Consider the following 18,050-nt stretch of genomic DNA (forward strand, 5'->3'; position numbering starts at 1 on the left):
TGTGGTACGGTAGTCATCAAAGTAGTTATTGTTTACACTCATGTGCATGTGCAGTGCAATCATCATCATCATTGGCTTATAAGCAATTTCAAGTTCAATACACCACAAAAAATGCGATACAATGGAAAGCCAGGAAGATGTCTAAGCAACAAGGAGTAGTCTATGGAAGAACTAGGGCGGCATGTCATGGGAAGCGAGATCGATAGATCAGTTCTGGTCCGGTAATCTTGAGGATGGACTGTATATAGGCAAATAACTGAAATAAGTATGCCTTGAAAAACTTTGAGTAGAAGTGTACGTAGTCTGAAATAAAGCCACTTAAAAATCAATCAAGAAAAAAGATGTATCAAGGCATTAGGTAATAGGAGTCTCTAACCTGCTGGCTTCATGATCTATAATGGTTATGTCGCAGAGCTCATTTATTGTAAGAGTTGCTATTACTTTTGAAAATAAACTTCTGTTTGTGTACATGTGTAGTCATATAATCATATTAGTTACTCAAGTTACTGAATGAATTCAGTGACTAAATCTCTCAAGATATCGACAGCTCAGTAAAAGATTAAAACGTATCACTATCACCATAGCAGTCCAAAAGTTGGATAGGATGCAGTTGGAAATCCTTCATTTTTATGATACTTCGGAACAGCATTTGGTATACTGCCTTTGATTCGACTTTATTATAAAAATCTGCAATGTTTTTACACCTGCTTTAGATTCCTGCAATGAAGAAGTCGACGCATGTATTCAATCAAGACCAGATACGGCGGAGTCGACCAAGTCAATTGCGATGGCTTCCTCATTCAACTAGCGGCATTGTGAAAATTAGTTGAAGCCATTGCTGGACAAAAGAAGCTATTGTTGGACACAAAACTATATTTCTCTCCCTGACACAGTAGTACTGTTGATGGATTGGTTGTTGCATTTATTATTTTCAATACAATTATTCCTTCGCGAAGCATTGCAAAATTGAAATCCTTTGAAAATACTAGATGTGAATTTTGATCGGATGTACAGACAGGATTTCTCGTTCGTTTGTGTTGCAGAATCCCAATGGCCAGCAAACAAAACTTCCGTACACAGTTTTTCTCAGCTTCCTGAAAAGCATAATTGTTGTGTTACTGACAGTTAATTACTTGGCACCCGACTCAACGTTTCATGTGAATGAGACTCATTCGCTCATGCATCGAACTAGATGGTATAATTATATGACAATATTCCTGATGATATCTATAGTGAGATATCTCTCTGATTGAGCTACTGATTGAAATCCTGGTAATGCTGTGATGCACTAATAATTCGTTAGTTGCTCTCCCACTAATAGTTTGCATAAGTTGGCAATAACCTCCATCCTCTATCCTGTAATTGATAATACAAAGCTTAATAACTCAAAAGAGGTAGGGTACTCCACCAAATTACACATACCGGTGTATTTCATTTGGTATAGACAAAACGTTACTTTCGTAAGCAAGGGCAAAATGCATACTTACATTCGTCATCTGAGTATTCGCACTCACTTGGTGAATCCATTACAAGCGAAACATCCGCGATAACTAACTAATATAATCGCCCTGCTACTGAAAACAGTGTTGCCAACTCCGGACGGAAGAAAATCGCTAAAACTCGTGTCAAAAATCGCTAGATGTCACTAAATATTGGGAAAAAAGCGCTAAAAATAGCGCTAAATCTGCATTAATTGCTAAAGGTGTTAAATTGAACCATTATATCAATACATTCTTCTCAGCTGTATTTTACTCCTCTGGGGACAAAGTCACTTATCAGATTTCTAGTTCATAATACGTAATAGTCATCTCTAAGCGAGACAAAACGTGAAGTGCATTTCGATAAAGCAGATCGCTTCGCGCAATAATCGCTATACGTGACCACTGACCAGGTTTGCAGGCATAACCGTTGACTATATCAGCGTGCCTTGCTCGATGCGTCCGTGAATACGTGATGCGATGTACCGAGGAAATGCGCTTGACTTTATCTCTAAACTGTGTTGGAGTACTTTAACACGACATTGTACAATTATGCATTTATTAGTGAGTTTAACGCAGAGCGAACGTTTGTAGTTGTATAATTGTATATCTGACTCCAAGATATATTATTGACTCCAAGAAGGTTGCGTTTACAATTCGCTGCGTGTTTCTTCTTCCGTTCGACGACCGGCGTAACCCACGCCGCACGACCTTGTTGGCTGACGTACCACCAGGCCTGTCTATTGCACACGTATTCGATGGATCACACTGACGAATATATTTTGTTTCCGTCTCCCCGACTTGTAACTTTATTGAATATCACGTACGGTTCAAAATGCAATATATCTTTCTCGCAATTGGCGAAGTACATATGAATGTCTATCGACTTCCGAACTGGCTCATAATCATTCATGTATATCGACTTCCTCACCAGCTAATAATCACCAACGAATGCATCAACGTCTCTACGTGGTATTACATGCACCAAACATCGTACGATTTATACTTCTTATCTATCATTCACACGACAAATAAACGACTCACAAATGTCTTATCAGGTCTCAGTTCAGGGAATTACTTAAGGTCTACCAACTCCTTATTGACTATTATTAAGATGGCATTATACCAATATATTTCGTTAAAGTGAGTTATATACTCAAATAAATGATTAAGCTGTAAATAAATGAACAAAAGACTAAACCGAAACGTGCACTTGTCACTACCTTCAACCTTCAAGTGAGTTGACACAAAAGTCTTTGTCAGCATGAACACAAGTCATGCGTTACGGTATGAGCCATAACCTCTACATAAAATTCAGCCGGAGCCGGAGCTGGAGCCCGTTATTTGAGGAGTAGCTCCGGCTCCGACGTATTTCATGATGCTATTATATATGCAACAATAATATCTGCTGATTTATCATAATTGAACAGCAGGCCTATAAATTTTAATGCTGTGCACAGCAATGGCATAGAGCAGTGGTTCCCAAACGATGGGGGATTCTGGTGGGGAATAGACGCATTTGTTCAAAATTATATACAGGACAGTCTACATATTCACGGAGACACATGCGCAATTACCGTTACCAGTTAACTGCTCTGGAATGTATGTATCGAAAGTTATATTGCGTGCTGTTAATTCATAAAACCTTATTTTTAAGTCTGGATGGCCAATGATGACGTCACAAAGCATCCAGCACGACTAGTTTGACGTGAAATAACGCTTTTGCGAAATTTTGAGCGTTACTGGTAACGGTTCACAATACGTTTTTTGTTGCAGTTTATGGGCGATTGTCTTGCGTATTGGTGTGGTTGTGTGTCTTGTGTAGTCAAACCAGCAAATAGATGCTCTGTGATGACAAAAGTGCTGGGTAGTAGGGAACAGGTCAGTAACGGCCGCACCCCAAACCCCCCAATTGGGGGGGGGCGAGCTCGTAGGGGTCCAAAATTATTTCGGAAATTAGCATAAATTAAAGTATTTTCTTTTAAATCCATGCCACTTTTTCACAATATTTTCGCGCGGGGTACGCGATTTAATATTGCCGAATATCCGATTATTACGTAAATAAAATACGTAGGATTTATTAAAATGGAGACTTCGGCCTCGGTCATTACTGCGCCACGTCGCACCAAGGCATATGAAGTTATAGGCCATGTAACATGCAACTCCGAGAAGTGTGTCAGAACGATCAGCAGCGAGAAGACCCTGGCCAAAAAGGAATGCCCTTGTGGTGACCCAAAACTTCGATATATATACAATATTCATATATGTTTAATTGGCTAAATGGTTGGCGCCGAATGTTCCTGTCCAAATGTTCCTCTCTCTGTCCTGGCGATCTGAACCCCACAGGACAAATGCCATCCCTCAAGGAAAAAATATTTGCCAGTAAAGCAATACCAATTTGAAATCGTGTGTGCCTTTTAGTTTTGACGATTTCCATATCTTTTAACATAGCAGATATAGGAGGTCACGAAATAGCATAATGTAACGAAGTCAATATATCAACGGGTCCGCCCGAATATGTTCATTTCTTATTTAGTGGTCCTACCTTTTCTAACACACCCCACTCAACTCTACAGGGAAATCTGATTACGTGAGCAGAGAGGGGATAAAATAGATTGCAAAATGTATGCAATTCCTGATCATATTGGCCGATTCAAACACGAAATATATAAATTTTTCGCGCGTTTAGTCGAAATGATGCCTCGCACGTAACAGTGGACTCAACGTAGCTATAAGTTTCAGGGAAAAGCGTTCAGGCTCCGCGGGGCTGAAGGGGTTCTGGGGGCCCAAGACCAACGGTTTTTTTTGGCGGGGCTGACAAAGTGCTGTTACGGTTCTGGTGGGGAATGAAGGCTTGGAATAAATCTGAAGTGGGGAATGAAGACAAAAAGGTTGGGAACCACTGAGTTAGACTCAATCGGGTAAATTAGGCGTTTTTTTCTTCATTTTTAGTAGGGGGTAGGTTACCAAGCAAGAAATCGTGTGACAATTAAACACTCGAAGCGTGAAGAAAAATTTCACTACTATTTTAGTTTGTTGTAATGTACGACGATTTACTGAAAATGTGACTGGACCCTGGATCTGCCAATGCATCGGAACTGATATTTTAGTCATCAAACATCCCAAGTGTCGCAGTCAGACTGATAATTTTTCGTTGGCATTGCAAGTTCACAATCTGAGCAATTCATTTTTGATAATATAATAGGAAATTACCTCGCGGGCCACGCAAAACCATTTCGCGGGTCACATTTGGCCCGCGGGTTGGCCACCCCCGATATAGACAGGCCCATTCGATAATTTCAGAGCCGGAGCTGGAGCCGGAGCAGTGGTATAATAATGCGGCTCCGGAGCTGGAGCCGGAGCTAATGTATGATAGAAGAAAGCTCCGGAGCTGGAGCAGTTTAAATTTGCGGCTGCTCCAAAGCCCTGGTCGTAGCCTACTTGTGCGCCCTTGATTCCAAGGTAAAGAAGTCATTGACATATTCGGGGCAATGACCCCAGTTGAACTGATTTCTAGTTTCTGCATTTCTTTTATGTTTAGTACACCGAATCTTTTTCAGCAGCGACTTGTTTGATGAACAACCAGGCTCTTTGGGGCCCTAGCTATGATACGGAGTAGGCTACTTTATGTTGTAGTTTTTGCAGAGGTTCGAGTGCAGTTTTACTGGCGGCCCCCGACAGAGGCACGCTGGCATACAACGTCTAAGGCCAGTAATCTTGAAGGTTGAATAGCATGTTACCGATGCTTCGCGGTGCACAGAGTGTTTGCTGCTGTACCGCATGTATGTCGTAATGTTGTCTAAACAACATGCCAGGGAAAAGTCAGTATCGTCTTGCACTTAAGCGACGTAACTCATCGCTTCTGAAACGCTTCGGTAGAGTCCGAACCGAACATATGCTGCCGTATTTCGCTGAAAAATCCTGCTAATCTCCGATGACTTGCAAATGCAACTCAAAATCCGGATCAAGTCCAGTCAGCAAAAAAGCAATAAAATCCTGCTACTGCAAACTCCAACAGCATCTCAACGTACGAAAGTCCCAGTATAAACTCATCCAATATCATGCAATAATTGTGGTCAGCACTAGGGTTGGATTATCCGGATAATAGTTAACCTCAGGTCTTTTTATTATCCGATATCCGGATATAAATCTGCCGGTTAACCGAATAAAATAGTATCGTTAATAATGTGTTTTAAACTTTTAGGAAGCTTCAATAAGTCGTATTATCAGTATTTCGCGCGGCTAATTAGCGAGAAGTGTGTCGCCAATTAGCGGGATACGTCAATGCACTGTTTAACGCGACGCAATCTCCCGCTGAGAAGATCGCCAAATTAGGTCATTGATTGCCGCGAACTCGGCTATCGTTGCTGGCCTGGTTTTTCGAGTCTTCAACAAGCCTATAGTTCCGCTGGCAGAATCACATCTGCAATAGGCTCTGTGGACATTATACCATCACTGACCTACATAATCGCATCTGCATTGGCTTGGTGCTCACGATATTATCGCTGGCCTGTGCAATCGCATCTGCAATAGGCATGGTACGAACGATATCATCGCTGGCGTAACCATAGTCTCGGGCCTGGCATGCGTCGGCTCCTATCTCTTGGTGGCTTGGAGACAATATGCCCCTGAGATTATTTTGATCAGCGATTGTGATTAATGAGTGACATTGCGAAACTGAATGACATCGAATGTTCGCATTTCGGAAACATGTTCGTGCGTGCAAGCGTATTTGATTTCCACTGATACTATATTCGAAAAAAAAAATCGAAACCAACTCGTTTTATTTAAAACACCCCCTTATGTTTTCGGCTGGCTACGGGCCTGATCATGTGAATTTCTCATGGAGGAATTAGAGCGAGCTATCATGTCGGCCGCAATTCTGGTATCAGCTACTCTTCCTTCCAGTACTGGACACCTAAACAAAGGAATGGGCAAAAAGGAAGCGCTGCTTACTATATTCAGCCTTGCTTACTATAAATCAGCCCATTTTGTGGAAGCAGAAAGAGCATTTAATACGTGTGGACTATTTGTTACAAAACTCCGGTCCCAGCTACTGGATGCCACTATTGATGCGGTGTGCTTTATAAGGAGGGAGCTGCAATTACACTGTGCAATGATTTTGCGATCCATTTTTCATGCAGACCTCGTGAAATCGATTATCTCACTTAGGATTCACTATCCGGTTAACCGGTTAGCTAAATTCCAAATATACGGATATATCCGTTATCCGGATAGTGAAAATTATTGATATCCGAACTAACCCTAATCAGCACCTCTATCGGAGGTTTATGGTTACTCAAGTTGTAATGGAATGTATTTGACACGAGTGAAATACAACTAAGGTTGCATTTAAAACAAACAAGTTTAAACCATGGCCGTAATTTAAAACATGTTTTTTTTTAAGTTCTGACGTCACGAATATGCAATTGTGACGTCATAGTAGATTGACATTGACAATTGAAAATAGAGGGTAAAAATAGCTCCTTTGACGGAACATATGTACTATTGTAGTTAAACCGACTATTTTGAGAGTTCCAACCATCCCATATCGATATACGTCGACTGCATCAGGTGGTAATTGTCCGTAGGCTCATCTCATACAACATGTTTTTTGTAACACAATTATGGCATAATTTTACAACCTAAAAGAACAATGTTTGTTTTTGAAAGGCCTTTTTTTGAAACACTGTTCGTTTTAAATGCAACCCTAAATACAACTATCATTGACGACGTGACAGATGGAAAAATGCGATTATTTTCTGTTGTTGTGTGACTCGAAGGCTCGCGAGAACGCATCGATAGCGAAATCCACGTCTCTCGTCGTGATGCACATCGGCGGCTTGATTCTGATCACTGTTCCGCGAAGACCTCCTTTGCCTACGAGGACGCCTTGATCGCGTATCTCGTCGAAAATCTGGACGAATTCCTTCGCTCCGAGACACTCCCTAGTCGCCCGATCTGCGACCAACTCTATTCCAATCATGAGACCTTTGCCTCTAACGTCGCCGATCACGTCATACTTGTTGCGTAACTTGTTGAGCTCTTCTAAGAAATAGGTACCCACCACTTTCGACTTCTCCTGGGTATCCTCCTCCTTCATAACGTCAAGAACGGCGCTACCGACAGCACACGCGACGGGGTTTCCTCCGAAAGTGTTGAAATGCAAGACCCCTTTCAAGGAGTCCGCAATCTCTTGCGTTGTCACAACGGCAGCCATTGGAAATCCGTTTCCTATTCCTTTAGCCATAGTGACGATGTCCGGTAACACGTCGTGCGTTTCGAAACCCCACATATGCGATCCGAGACGACCGAAACCAGTCTGGACCTCGTCGGAGATACACAGTCCTCCCTTTGACCGCACCAATTCGAAAGCTTTCTTGAGATAGCCCTGAAATACCGGTGGAAGTCAAAGGCATGTAACATAACGTAGCACATTCCAGAATATAGGTTTAGTTTGATGCGGAATACTGTAGTTCTGCCAAAGAACTGAAAGAACTGACCTTTGGGAATTGCACGGTACCGCCGACACCTTGTATCGACTCCGCAAAAAACGCAGCCACTTTTTGCGGAACAGAATAATCCAGAACTTCCCGCAATTGTTCAATGTAGCGATCAGCTGCCTCGCAATGACCTTCTGCGCACGCGCACGTTCTGTCAGGCTGTGCGGGAGAGTCGCGACACGCAGCCCCTCCCCAGAGACCCCGATAAGGATCTGGGTTCATAGCGTGGTGTATGCCAAATCTACAAAACACACCGATTAGATCGACGGTGGCGAAACTCAACGTCACGTCTCACGAATTTGCGTATTGATGCTTCCAGGGTCCGTGTGCTGTAAGTCCAACGGTATAAGGACTGGCTCCGTGGTAGGCGTTTCGAAATGATATGACGTCAAAGGCTCCAGTGTGGATACGTGAGAGGGCCATCGCGAAATCGTTGGCTTCGGAGCCACTGTTTGCGAAAAAGCATACCTGAAAATAGAGCACTGAAACTGAAAAACTGACAATCTTCACGACGGATTCTTTCTGTCACCTTGGGAAGTACTGTTTACTTCCCACATCAAAGCTCAGTACAATATGTATTTTTATATTGGATTTGTAGGCCAAGTGCGAGTGTCCTCTTTTAACAGGTTCTGTCCTCTTTTTCAATAAAACTAAAATGTCCCCCAGGACGCACAAAGTTCCTCATTTTTCGCAATCGCTTCTTAACTTTTTGTCTTGAGCGTAAGGCGATCATACAGAGACGACTAAAAAAGTCAATTCGACACAAAGTACACGTGAACAAAAATGAACATCGGCTTTTTTCTGGAACTGTCGATATGGTGGTAAGTCTAGCTATATTAGGGTTGCCATACGTCCGGAATTTCTCGGACATGTCCGGAATTTCACTGTTAAAACTGCGTCCGCGAGGAATTTCTAAAATATGCCTAAATGTCCGGAATTTAGAAGGCTTGAAGGAAGCTCATATTTTTTTCCTACCTATAAACGAGACTATTTTGGGCAGATTTTTGCTACTTGACATTTTTCTTCGCGGTGTGCGCGATTTAGTATCGTATATATTGGTTTTAATATGGGGACTACCGCCCTCGCATAAACTGCGATCAAAAAATAAATAAAAAATAACATTCATTTACAAAAAGAAGTCTAATTGTAATCGCAATTACAAGATAACGGTATTCATAGAGTCGTCGTTTTAGGTCGTTTGGATGCTTAATTCAAAGATGATGGTTCTAAACCTGGGAGTAGTTTGTCTTCATTCTGGGGTTCGCGAAGATGTTGAACGTAATTATAGCTTCCAAAATAGGCTGTGAGTAGGTCTGGGCAAATGTGCCTACCTTTAATTAGTAATCATTTCATCAAATTTTGAGCTGGGCCACAGCACATTTTCAAATTGGAAATGGATTCGCTACCATAAAAGGTTGGAAACCACGGGATGTGCGGTGTTTATATAGCTCAGTGGTGAAGTGCACACCCGCATTAGGCTGATGAATAATCTTATCGGCGTGACATGAGCATGACTTAACAATGTACAATTACGCCCCTTGCAGTTTCGAAGTCATCATCCTACACCAGCTCTATTCTACCGCTGACTCTGATTATGTGGGCGGAGAGAGGATTAAAATTATACGGTAATATATGGAAGAACCAATATTATTGACACAATTAATTCAAATCATTTAACGACCAGATGCATATTGTAAACACCCAGAAGTTGTATCGAATACCCTAAGATGGGCCCAAGATCAATGTTTATTTGGGCGGGATGGGGCTGAAAATATGTGGCTCCGGCCCAGGTTACAACATACAATACACAACAACATACTCCTGAACCGGATCGCGACCACCTCTAGTCGATAGACAAAGCGTTGCTCGTGTGACGTCATATTGATCGACAATGCGCTCACACCTCATTTTGAAATCCGCTAGTGGGCGCTGAAGAGCGTCCGAAATTTGTGAAACAAAAATATGGTAACCCTAAGCTATATGGGCTAGGCTGCAAGTCGTTTGGACTTGCATTCTTCGTGTGTGTTGACACACACACACAGAGAGAGAGAGAGATGTTTATATGAAAAGTGAATACAGTCGACTCCGCTTAATTCGGACAGTTTGCTTCCGCTCACTTATGATCGAATATAGCGGAGAAACGGCTTTGTTTGATATTATCGTAAAATCTATTGTTCGCTTCATGGTCGTGCGTACTGTTGCGTGATAAATCAAATGAATTGCGCAGCTGTGCTATATTGCAGTAATCGACACAGGTCGCATAAAACGCACAAGAGGTACCTTCAGGTTTTGACATACCCACCGACGCAACTAAGTGCCGAACTAGGAAGCGTCTTAACTTCTTCGTTAACTTTAGTGAGCAATTTCGATTTTTCTGCTATCCTTTTGTGTAACAATCTGTTCTACAACATCGACGCGATTGTACCAAATTAAAAGCGATCGTGAGTTCAAATGTTGTCGATTGTCACACGTCATTGCATGGATCAGCAATCACTGATCTCGCTTGTGTTGAAACGAACGAAGTACTGTTTATTGTGCCATAACCCAGCGATAGGAATTGCGAGCCTGTCCTAATACTTTTACTTTTCATTCGAAGTGCATGTCTGCTCTTTACACCGCCTAGGACCAGGTGGCAGGTATAGGTGTCTGATTTCAAAGACTACTCTGAGTCGTTTCGAAAGCTTCTTATTTTTAAAATGAGCTGAAACGAACAAGTCGACAGGACGGGTCTCATGTAAATGACGTCAGTATGGTTGAGAACACGAAATAGCCCGAGACAGCATTATCAAGTATCATTCAGTGAAAACTTCTAGTGAATGCCGGAGCCAAATATTCTGAATTAATGCTATAAATACCACCAGATGAAGTGGTTATACTTGCTATTTAGAACAATTTTCCTATCCTAGCCCTGGAGGCGAGTCGTGTATCAAACCTTGAGGTGCCTTGGTAGAGTGGCAGTCAACTTTTCAGCAAACTCGTAAATCGGTGGTGTCATGTAGATTCCAGTGGTGTGCCATAATTTCGACATTTGCTTTTGTGCCGCTTCGTTAACTTTCGGGTGGCAATGACCGACGCTGACCGTTACAATACCGGCGAACAAATCGAGATACCTTTTTCCGTCCTGGTCCCAAATCCACTGCATCTTACCCTACGATAAGAGTTGGATTACGTACGAGTTATGACTAAGGTTTGGTTACAGACCTGTGTAGCGAGCAGAGGCTTCGAATAATAAGGAATCGACGAAGGCACGATTCGCTCAGAATGAAGCTGTGACGACTCGTCGTAAGACTTCCCCCTGAAGTAGTTGAATATGGAATATGGAAGGCAAACGACTGCAGCATGCACATTGCACATGCACAGTGAGCTGTAGCCTACAATGTAATCATAGTGTCCTATATGGTGTCGACACAAGCAAATCTCACGGCTCAGTGAAATTGATTCACGTCACAATTCTCATTTGGCTACAGGCAATTTGACGATCATTTTTGACCGGCTTGCCGAGCATTAAATTTGGTAAAACGGGTATCAATCGAAAGCTGACACTGCACTGATTACGAAAATATAAATTTTTTTCCGCTCGCGGCCCTGGAACCCCCACAATCAGCCTCGCATTTTTCATTGTTATTCGATAATTCTGGGATTATCCTTGATCGGTGGATAATCCAAGAATTATCATCGAAAAACTGGAATAACTCCGCTTCTACGGCTTAGAATTGAGTCAAATTTGTTTTGCATAGTTTTTGAAGACAGCCCCACAATTTCATGGGGTTGGCAGAAAAATATGAAAAAAAGGATTTTTTGCGTTTTGGGGCAAATTCAAAATTTTCAAACTTTACGAAAACCGCGAATATTGGTTGGAATGAATTGAAATTTGATGTGCGTCGTTTTTTAAGGCAGCCTAGCAATTTAATCACGTAGCCAACAAGATTTAGGAAAGAAGTTTATTTTTGAACAGCCCTAATGTACATTGTACAATTGCCGCGACGCCAGCTGACCTCTCCCACTCTCGCCGCGCAGCTGCTGTTTTGCTCTTGAGCTACTCTCTCGTTTCGCCAGACAGCATTGTTGGGTCCCACTGCCAATCTCCATAACAATGAAAAATTCGAGGCTGATTGTGGGGGTTCCAGGGCCGCGAGCGGAATAAAATTTATATTTTCGTAATCAGTGCAGAGTCAGCTTTCGATTGATACCCGTTTTATCAAATTTAATGCTCGGCAAGCCGGTCAAAAATGACCGTCAAATTGCCTGTAGCCAAATGGAAATTGTGACGTGAATCAATTTCACTGAGCCGTGAGATTTGCTTGTGTCGACACCATATAGGACACTATGATCAACGCACTTCAAGAGCTGGCACGAATGGGGCATGATCGCGCAGGTATGGAAACGAACCGAAAAATTCGCCCATATGCGTTCAAAAACCATGGGATACTACATACCCTCAATGCCTACTGGTCTTATAGTATAATCATCATCATCATCATCATCATCATTGGTTTATTAGCAATTTTATCAGTTCAATACACCACAAAAATGCGATACGATGAAAAGACAGGAAGATGTCGAAGCGACAGGGAGTAGTCTATGGAATCTGACACCCACATTGGCCTAGGCCAGGGCTGGCCAACCTTTTCAGCCAAAAGGCCACATTCGATTGACGGACTTTTGCGCGGGCCACTATCCGCGCCAAGCGCGAAAATTTTTTGAAGTTTATAGGTCAATAATATTGTCACTTTACTATATTGCGGGCCTGCTGTATATCGCTGGGCTAAGTTTGCGAGGACTGGGCTGTTCGGCGGATGGACACATCGATATCGAAAGCTGCGACCAACATGCGTCAATCATTTCGTGCCTAGGTTTCATAGTCGACGGTCTTACTAGCGCAAACGCAAGGTCGCATATGTTGAACGACACTTTGTCTCGTAATCGCGAATATAGTTAGACTCAATCTGATACATTAGGTGTTATTCCATTTTCACAAAAGGACAACAATATTAAAAACAAGAAATCGAGTGACAACATATTGCGCTAAGCTTGTAGAAAATTTTTACCTTTGATTAATCTATCGCAAATTATTCTGCTTTATTGTAGTGTACGAAGATATACCAATATGTGAATGGCTGATGGATCTGTCAATGCGTCGTAACTGATATTTTAGTCATCACATCTCAAATGTTGCGGCCTGACTATTCGAATTTTTGATTGGCCTTGCAAGTTCACAATCAGTGCAATCCATTTTTGATGATATTAGAAATTTCGGAAATTACCTCGCGGGCCACTCAAAACCTTCTCGCGGGCCACGGGTTGGCCGGCCCTGGCCTAGGCGATGTAAAGAGGAGGCATGCACACTGAATGAAAGTAAAGAAGATAGTATAGAAAAAGAATGCGACAAGAAATAGGGCGGCATGTCATGGGAAGCGAGATCGATAGTTCAGTCGTGGTCCGGTAATCGTGAGGATGGACTTTATTTATTTAGTAGTAATTGCTTGTATTTCGACTTGAATGTGGACATGCTCGTCGACTGTCGGATGGCCGGCGGGATACTGTTCCACACATCAGGTCCGGCATATTTGATGGAGCGATGATCTTTTCGGTCGATCATATGATATTTGAACGACGTGGACGCGCGTGTGTTGTACTTGTGCGCTTTTTGATTCAGAGGTAAAGAAGCCATTAAGCCCATTTACATGGCCGTTTGGGTCAGCTTCGAAGCTGACTCGTCAATCCGACTCTCTCGTTTTTGAAAAAGAGAAAAAGGCAGACGGCTTCAATCCGTCTTGAGCTCGATCCGTTCCGCAGAGTCGCTTGGAGACGGCTTGAACAGTACCGGTACTTGAGAACGAATTCAGACTACAGCAACATACCAACATTTCATGTTCATATTTCACGAAACCGGCACGTATTTCAACTGGGTGAATGTGAAAGCTCTATCAGTACATGATACTGCTTTTATAATATGCACGTGGTCTTATTTGTTCAGCGTCACACAACTTATGAAGCGGGTATAGCCAATAATATAACTTGCCCAACTCACTATCAGAAAGAATATATACACGGTGTATTTGATCATTCTAGAATTGTGTTGAAGTATTTCTGGATATCTCAACTGCCATAGCATATTCCCGAGCTGAATCCCAAAGTGCTGTGTATCACTCGAGATGCGAGAAGCATGACCATGTAAACTCGATCACTTTGGCAAGCCGTCTCATGACGTCACTCCAAGACGACTTGGCTTCAAGACGACTTGACCATGTAAATGGGCTTAATCAAATATTCGGGGCAACGACCGCAGTGAAACTGATACATAAACTTGGCGATTTCTAGTTTCCGCATATCTTCTATGTTTAGGACGCCGAATCTCTTCAGCAGCGACTTATTGGATGGGCAGCCAGGCCCCTTTGGGGCCCTAGCTATGATTCGGAGTACTTTATGCTGTAGTTTCTGCAGTGGCTTGAGTGCAGTTTTACTGGCAGCCCCCCAGCAGAGGATGCCATAATGTAACTTCGATTGGATTAAGGATTTGAAGAGTATCAGAAGAACCCATGCTGGCATGAAGCGCCCAAGGCTGTAGAACAGGCCGCACTTCGGTGATAATTTAGTTTCTAGGGACTGAATATGACTCTTCCAGGCAGGGCATGGTATGGTATGGTATGGTATGGTATGGAAGTATATGGTATGGTATGGATCGATATTTTGGTATGGAATATGGAACAATGCAAGTATGGTATGGAATGGAAGATTTTAATCTATGGTATGGAACGACATTTCCATACTTCCATACTTTGGTGTTTTATACATTTTATCGTGATCTGTGCAAGCTTCAAGAAGCGTACGTTGTTCGCTGTTCACGGAATATGATCGCTTTTGTTATGTGTGAACATGAACTATTGAACGCTGTGTAGGATCAAATACGCGCTTGTGCAACGGATTTACGAGCACTTGGAATGACATGATTTTGTGATGCAATAATGACAACAGTAATGTTGATTGTTGATCCGATATTCTATTGAGTCTAAACACGACGTCTCCGAGCATAGTCTATCATATGACGCAATAATTGACAATATTGGCTACTCCAACTACCTCATTCCTTGAGTGACGAGAGCTTACAAGCAATCATGATGCAACATACGTAATGCTCAATGTGATTGATATAATTACATTTCTTCTGAACATTATCCGCACATTTATACTATTTACATACCGAGCTATCTTATTGGTCATATCTCAAACGCTCTCGCATTAGGATTATAGATCAGGGAGTGGAATAGATCTAGTTTGAAATTCTCGCCACACTAACCCCAACCAAATACTGTACTAATAATCACGCAGATCGCTGCAGTATTGATCGCCTGCAGCTGGGATATTTTATGGGTGCACCTATATTATAAATTATTTTGTGAGTATTTACTTCAAACTTGCATGTGCCTCATGCCAATGTACCGGAAATGCGCTGATATCTATGGAGCAGGGGCGTGCAACTTCTCTAGTCGGCGGGTCGGATATAGGAAAATTAAGCACTTGGCGGGCCGGATTGCTGAATGGATGAATTATTCGCCGATATGTACAAAGAATAAATCGTATTTACTGATTGTATTTTATTAACAAAAATGTCACTTCAAAGCCATTTCTCGCCAATAATGAAAATACAATGTGGACTTGAGAATAGCATTGTCATACTGGCGCCGCCATGTCTGCTTCTCTCTGATCAACTTACTCACAGTGCAATCCTCGATTAAGATTTCAAAGCGTTTGATAAGCCCCTTTACCCAAAATGTACCAATATATCAATTCATTAGGGTTGAGTACATCGTAAATGCCGATAATGCAAGTCTTCTCGCTTCGAAGAACTTACCCCTAAGCTCCACTCTCGCGCAGTGCGCAGACCTATATAATAACTTGATGCAGTCACTAAAATTTGATGTTTAGGCAAGTAGTGGGGAATCTAGGCATACTGGTGGCGCGTGCCACATTATCATGTAAGACGGGAAACTATCCGCGGGCCGGACAATATCTCTTTGCGGGCCGTATGTTGCCAGTCCCTTTTGTGGACATTCCTAGATAACAATCTGCTGACTATCTCATTTTGTTCGCGGAAGCTGTCGAGTAGAGGTACACGGCACCTCGCCACTGTGAACTAAACCTCACCCAAACAGACTGCAAAACTATTATCAGGAGTTAGAATCGCATCATGGCTAGTTTAAGCAATAACGACATCCGAAATATCAATAATATAGGTGCTAGAAAAGGTACTATACTTATGACATTGAAGTATTTGAAAGTATGGAATATGTATCAAGTATGGTATGGAGCAATGTTGGTAAGGTATGGAAAATTGCAAGTATGGTATGGAGAGAGTCAGGCAAGTATGGAGTATGGAAAATTCTCGTTCCATACAATACCATACCATGCCCTGCTTCCCGGACATGTTCGAGTCCAGTAAAACTCCGAGATATCTGGCATTATCTGTGTTGGAAACGGGCTGACCAGCGATATTAACGGTTAGGTTATTTTTTGAATTTACAGTCAGCAATTGCGATTTCGAGGCGTTTATGCACGGCATTCACACACAACTGTTAATTACATAGCTGAATGGTGGTATTTGATTAAAAAATCAAATAGGGGAGATGTGGTACCGATGGATCACTGGGACCGAAAATACTTGAAAAATTCTCCATGATAATTCCATGATTACACTCCCTGAATTTGTCTACAATTACATGGTGACAGAATCTTTCCTCACATGCAAAAAAATTTGACCTGCGTAAGTTATAGGGTCTGTGACGAATGATTTACGTTTTAGGGGGTGTAAAGTAAATTTGGATCGACATTTGCATTTTTCTATATCACCTTTCAGACTAACAAACCCGCCATAATTTTTGACATGAAGTATAGGGCTTGTATCAGGGTATATAATGGCACATATTTTTTGAATCAATACCATCCTCGAGTGGACTATTTTTAAGTCAATTACAATGTTTATGGGGTGGGGGACCTATGATACCATAGCGAAATCAAGCAAAATAAATGGACCAACTAATCACTTAACAACAGAAACTCGCCTACATATATATATAAGCTGTAAATCATAGTTACCTGTGGTGTTTTATCGCTATTACGAGGTATTTGAAAGTCAAAATGTCGATTTTCCGGTAATATGTATGTGGCATTAATTTTGTAAGTTTAGGTGTAAATCAAAACATGATTTTAGGCCAACATTTGAGTTGATATAATCTATTTTATTCTTGAAGGTTGCGACGAAACATTCTTCATTGGCTTGCTGTAGCTTAGCTCATAGTACACAACAAAACAAGTTAACAAATTTGAGTTTATGAGCGTATGTCTCATAGGTCCCATGGTCGTGTGCCTTTGGACCCACCGGGGGGGGGACCGATGACACGTTCGAGCAACAAATTTTAAACATTCATAAATATTTTTTGAATAGGCGGATATTCGTGTAAATGTCCGCGATAGGTAGAGCTTGTATCGAAGTGTTGAAACAGCAAAAGATCTGCCATTCTCGGCTGAAGATTTGAGAGCCAGAGAGCATTTTGCAATTTTTGATCCATCGGTACCACATCTCCCCTACTACTTACCTATAGCCTTGAAATTCCAAGTCAATTTCTGGCATCGGCCGTTGGGAATACGACGATGCGCATAATATGGAACTCTTCACAGCACTCCGAGATACGTAACGACTCAGCATGCTCATTGCTCACTGTTCACCCTCCAACATTCAACGAGGTAATGTACTCAGAATAAAGCTGCGCGCGTCTTGCGGTACTTTATTGTTTGTCTCCGCTGTCTTCGAGTCGACGTATCAAGAACCAGAGGTGTTTGCTGTGATGACGCGTTGAGTGTGTTTTGAAACCAGCGAAGCCTGCAATATTGACTTCCGATAACAGACGCCACACTCTTTGTGCAAGAACAAATGATGCGTGTAATGGAAACTGCATTCACTCACGCGCGAATTTCAGGAGCTGAAGTGGCTCTAGGTGAAATATATTTTATTTGCCTGTTCTTTTAAGATGTCTTCTGTTACTTCTCTTTCACTGTTAATGCCTCATATTTA

General features: G+C 42.0%; 1 protein-coding gene and 2 long non-coding RNA genes across 3 annotated transcripts; 1 reads left to right on the forward strand and 2 right to left on the reverse strand.

Moving 5' to 3' along the window:
- The first annotated feature begins 227 nt into the window (after window positions 1-227).
- LOC145457852 (uncharacterized) lies at window positions 228-958 on the forward strand. The gene is made up of 2 exons (XR_013920982.1): window positions 228-652; window positions 714-958. It is a non-coding gene; the product is annotated as an uncharacterized LOC145457852 (long non-coding RNA).
- On the reverse strand, window positions 906-2,875 carry LOC145457854 (uncharacterized). The gene is made up of 2 exons (XR_013920984.1): window positions 1,488-2,875; window positions 906-1,094 (listed from the first exon to the last, which is right to left on the reverse strand). It is a non-coding gene; the product is annotated as an uncharacterized LOC145457854 (long non-coding RNA).
- Window positions 2,876-6,777: 3,902 nt separating this feature from the next.
- LOC145457914 (alanine--glyoxylate aminotransferase 2, mitochondrial-like) lies at window positions 6,778-17,842 on the reverse strand. The gene is made up of 6 exons (XM_080336207.1): window positions 17,575-17,842; window positions 11,183-11,276; window positions 10,914-11,129; window positions 8,277-8,449; window positions 7,982-8,222; window positions 6,778-7,869 (listed from the first exon to the last, which is right to left on the reverse strand). The coding sequence occupies exons 1-6, from the start codon at window positions 17,688-17,690 to the stop codon at window positions 7,234-7,236; spliced, it is 1,476 nt and encodes a 491-aa protein (XP_080192333.1). The 5' UTR covers window positions 17,691-17,842; the 3' UTR covers window positions 6,778-7,233.
- Between the last annotated feature and the right edge of the window lie 208 nt (window positions 17,843-18,050).

The sequence above is a fragment of the Botryllus schlosseri genome, chromosome 15 (assembly GCF_051294905.1).
Source record: "Botryllus schlosseri isolate E-star chromosome 15, Bs_hap1, whole genome shotgun sequence".
Classification (NCBI taxonomy): domain Eukaryota; kingdom Metazoa; phylum Chordata; class Ascidiacea; order Stolidobranchia; family Styelidae; genus Botryllus; species Botryllus schlosseri.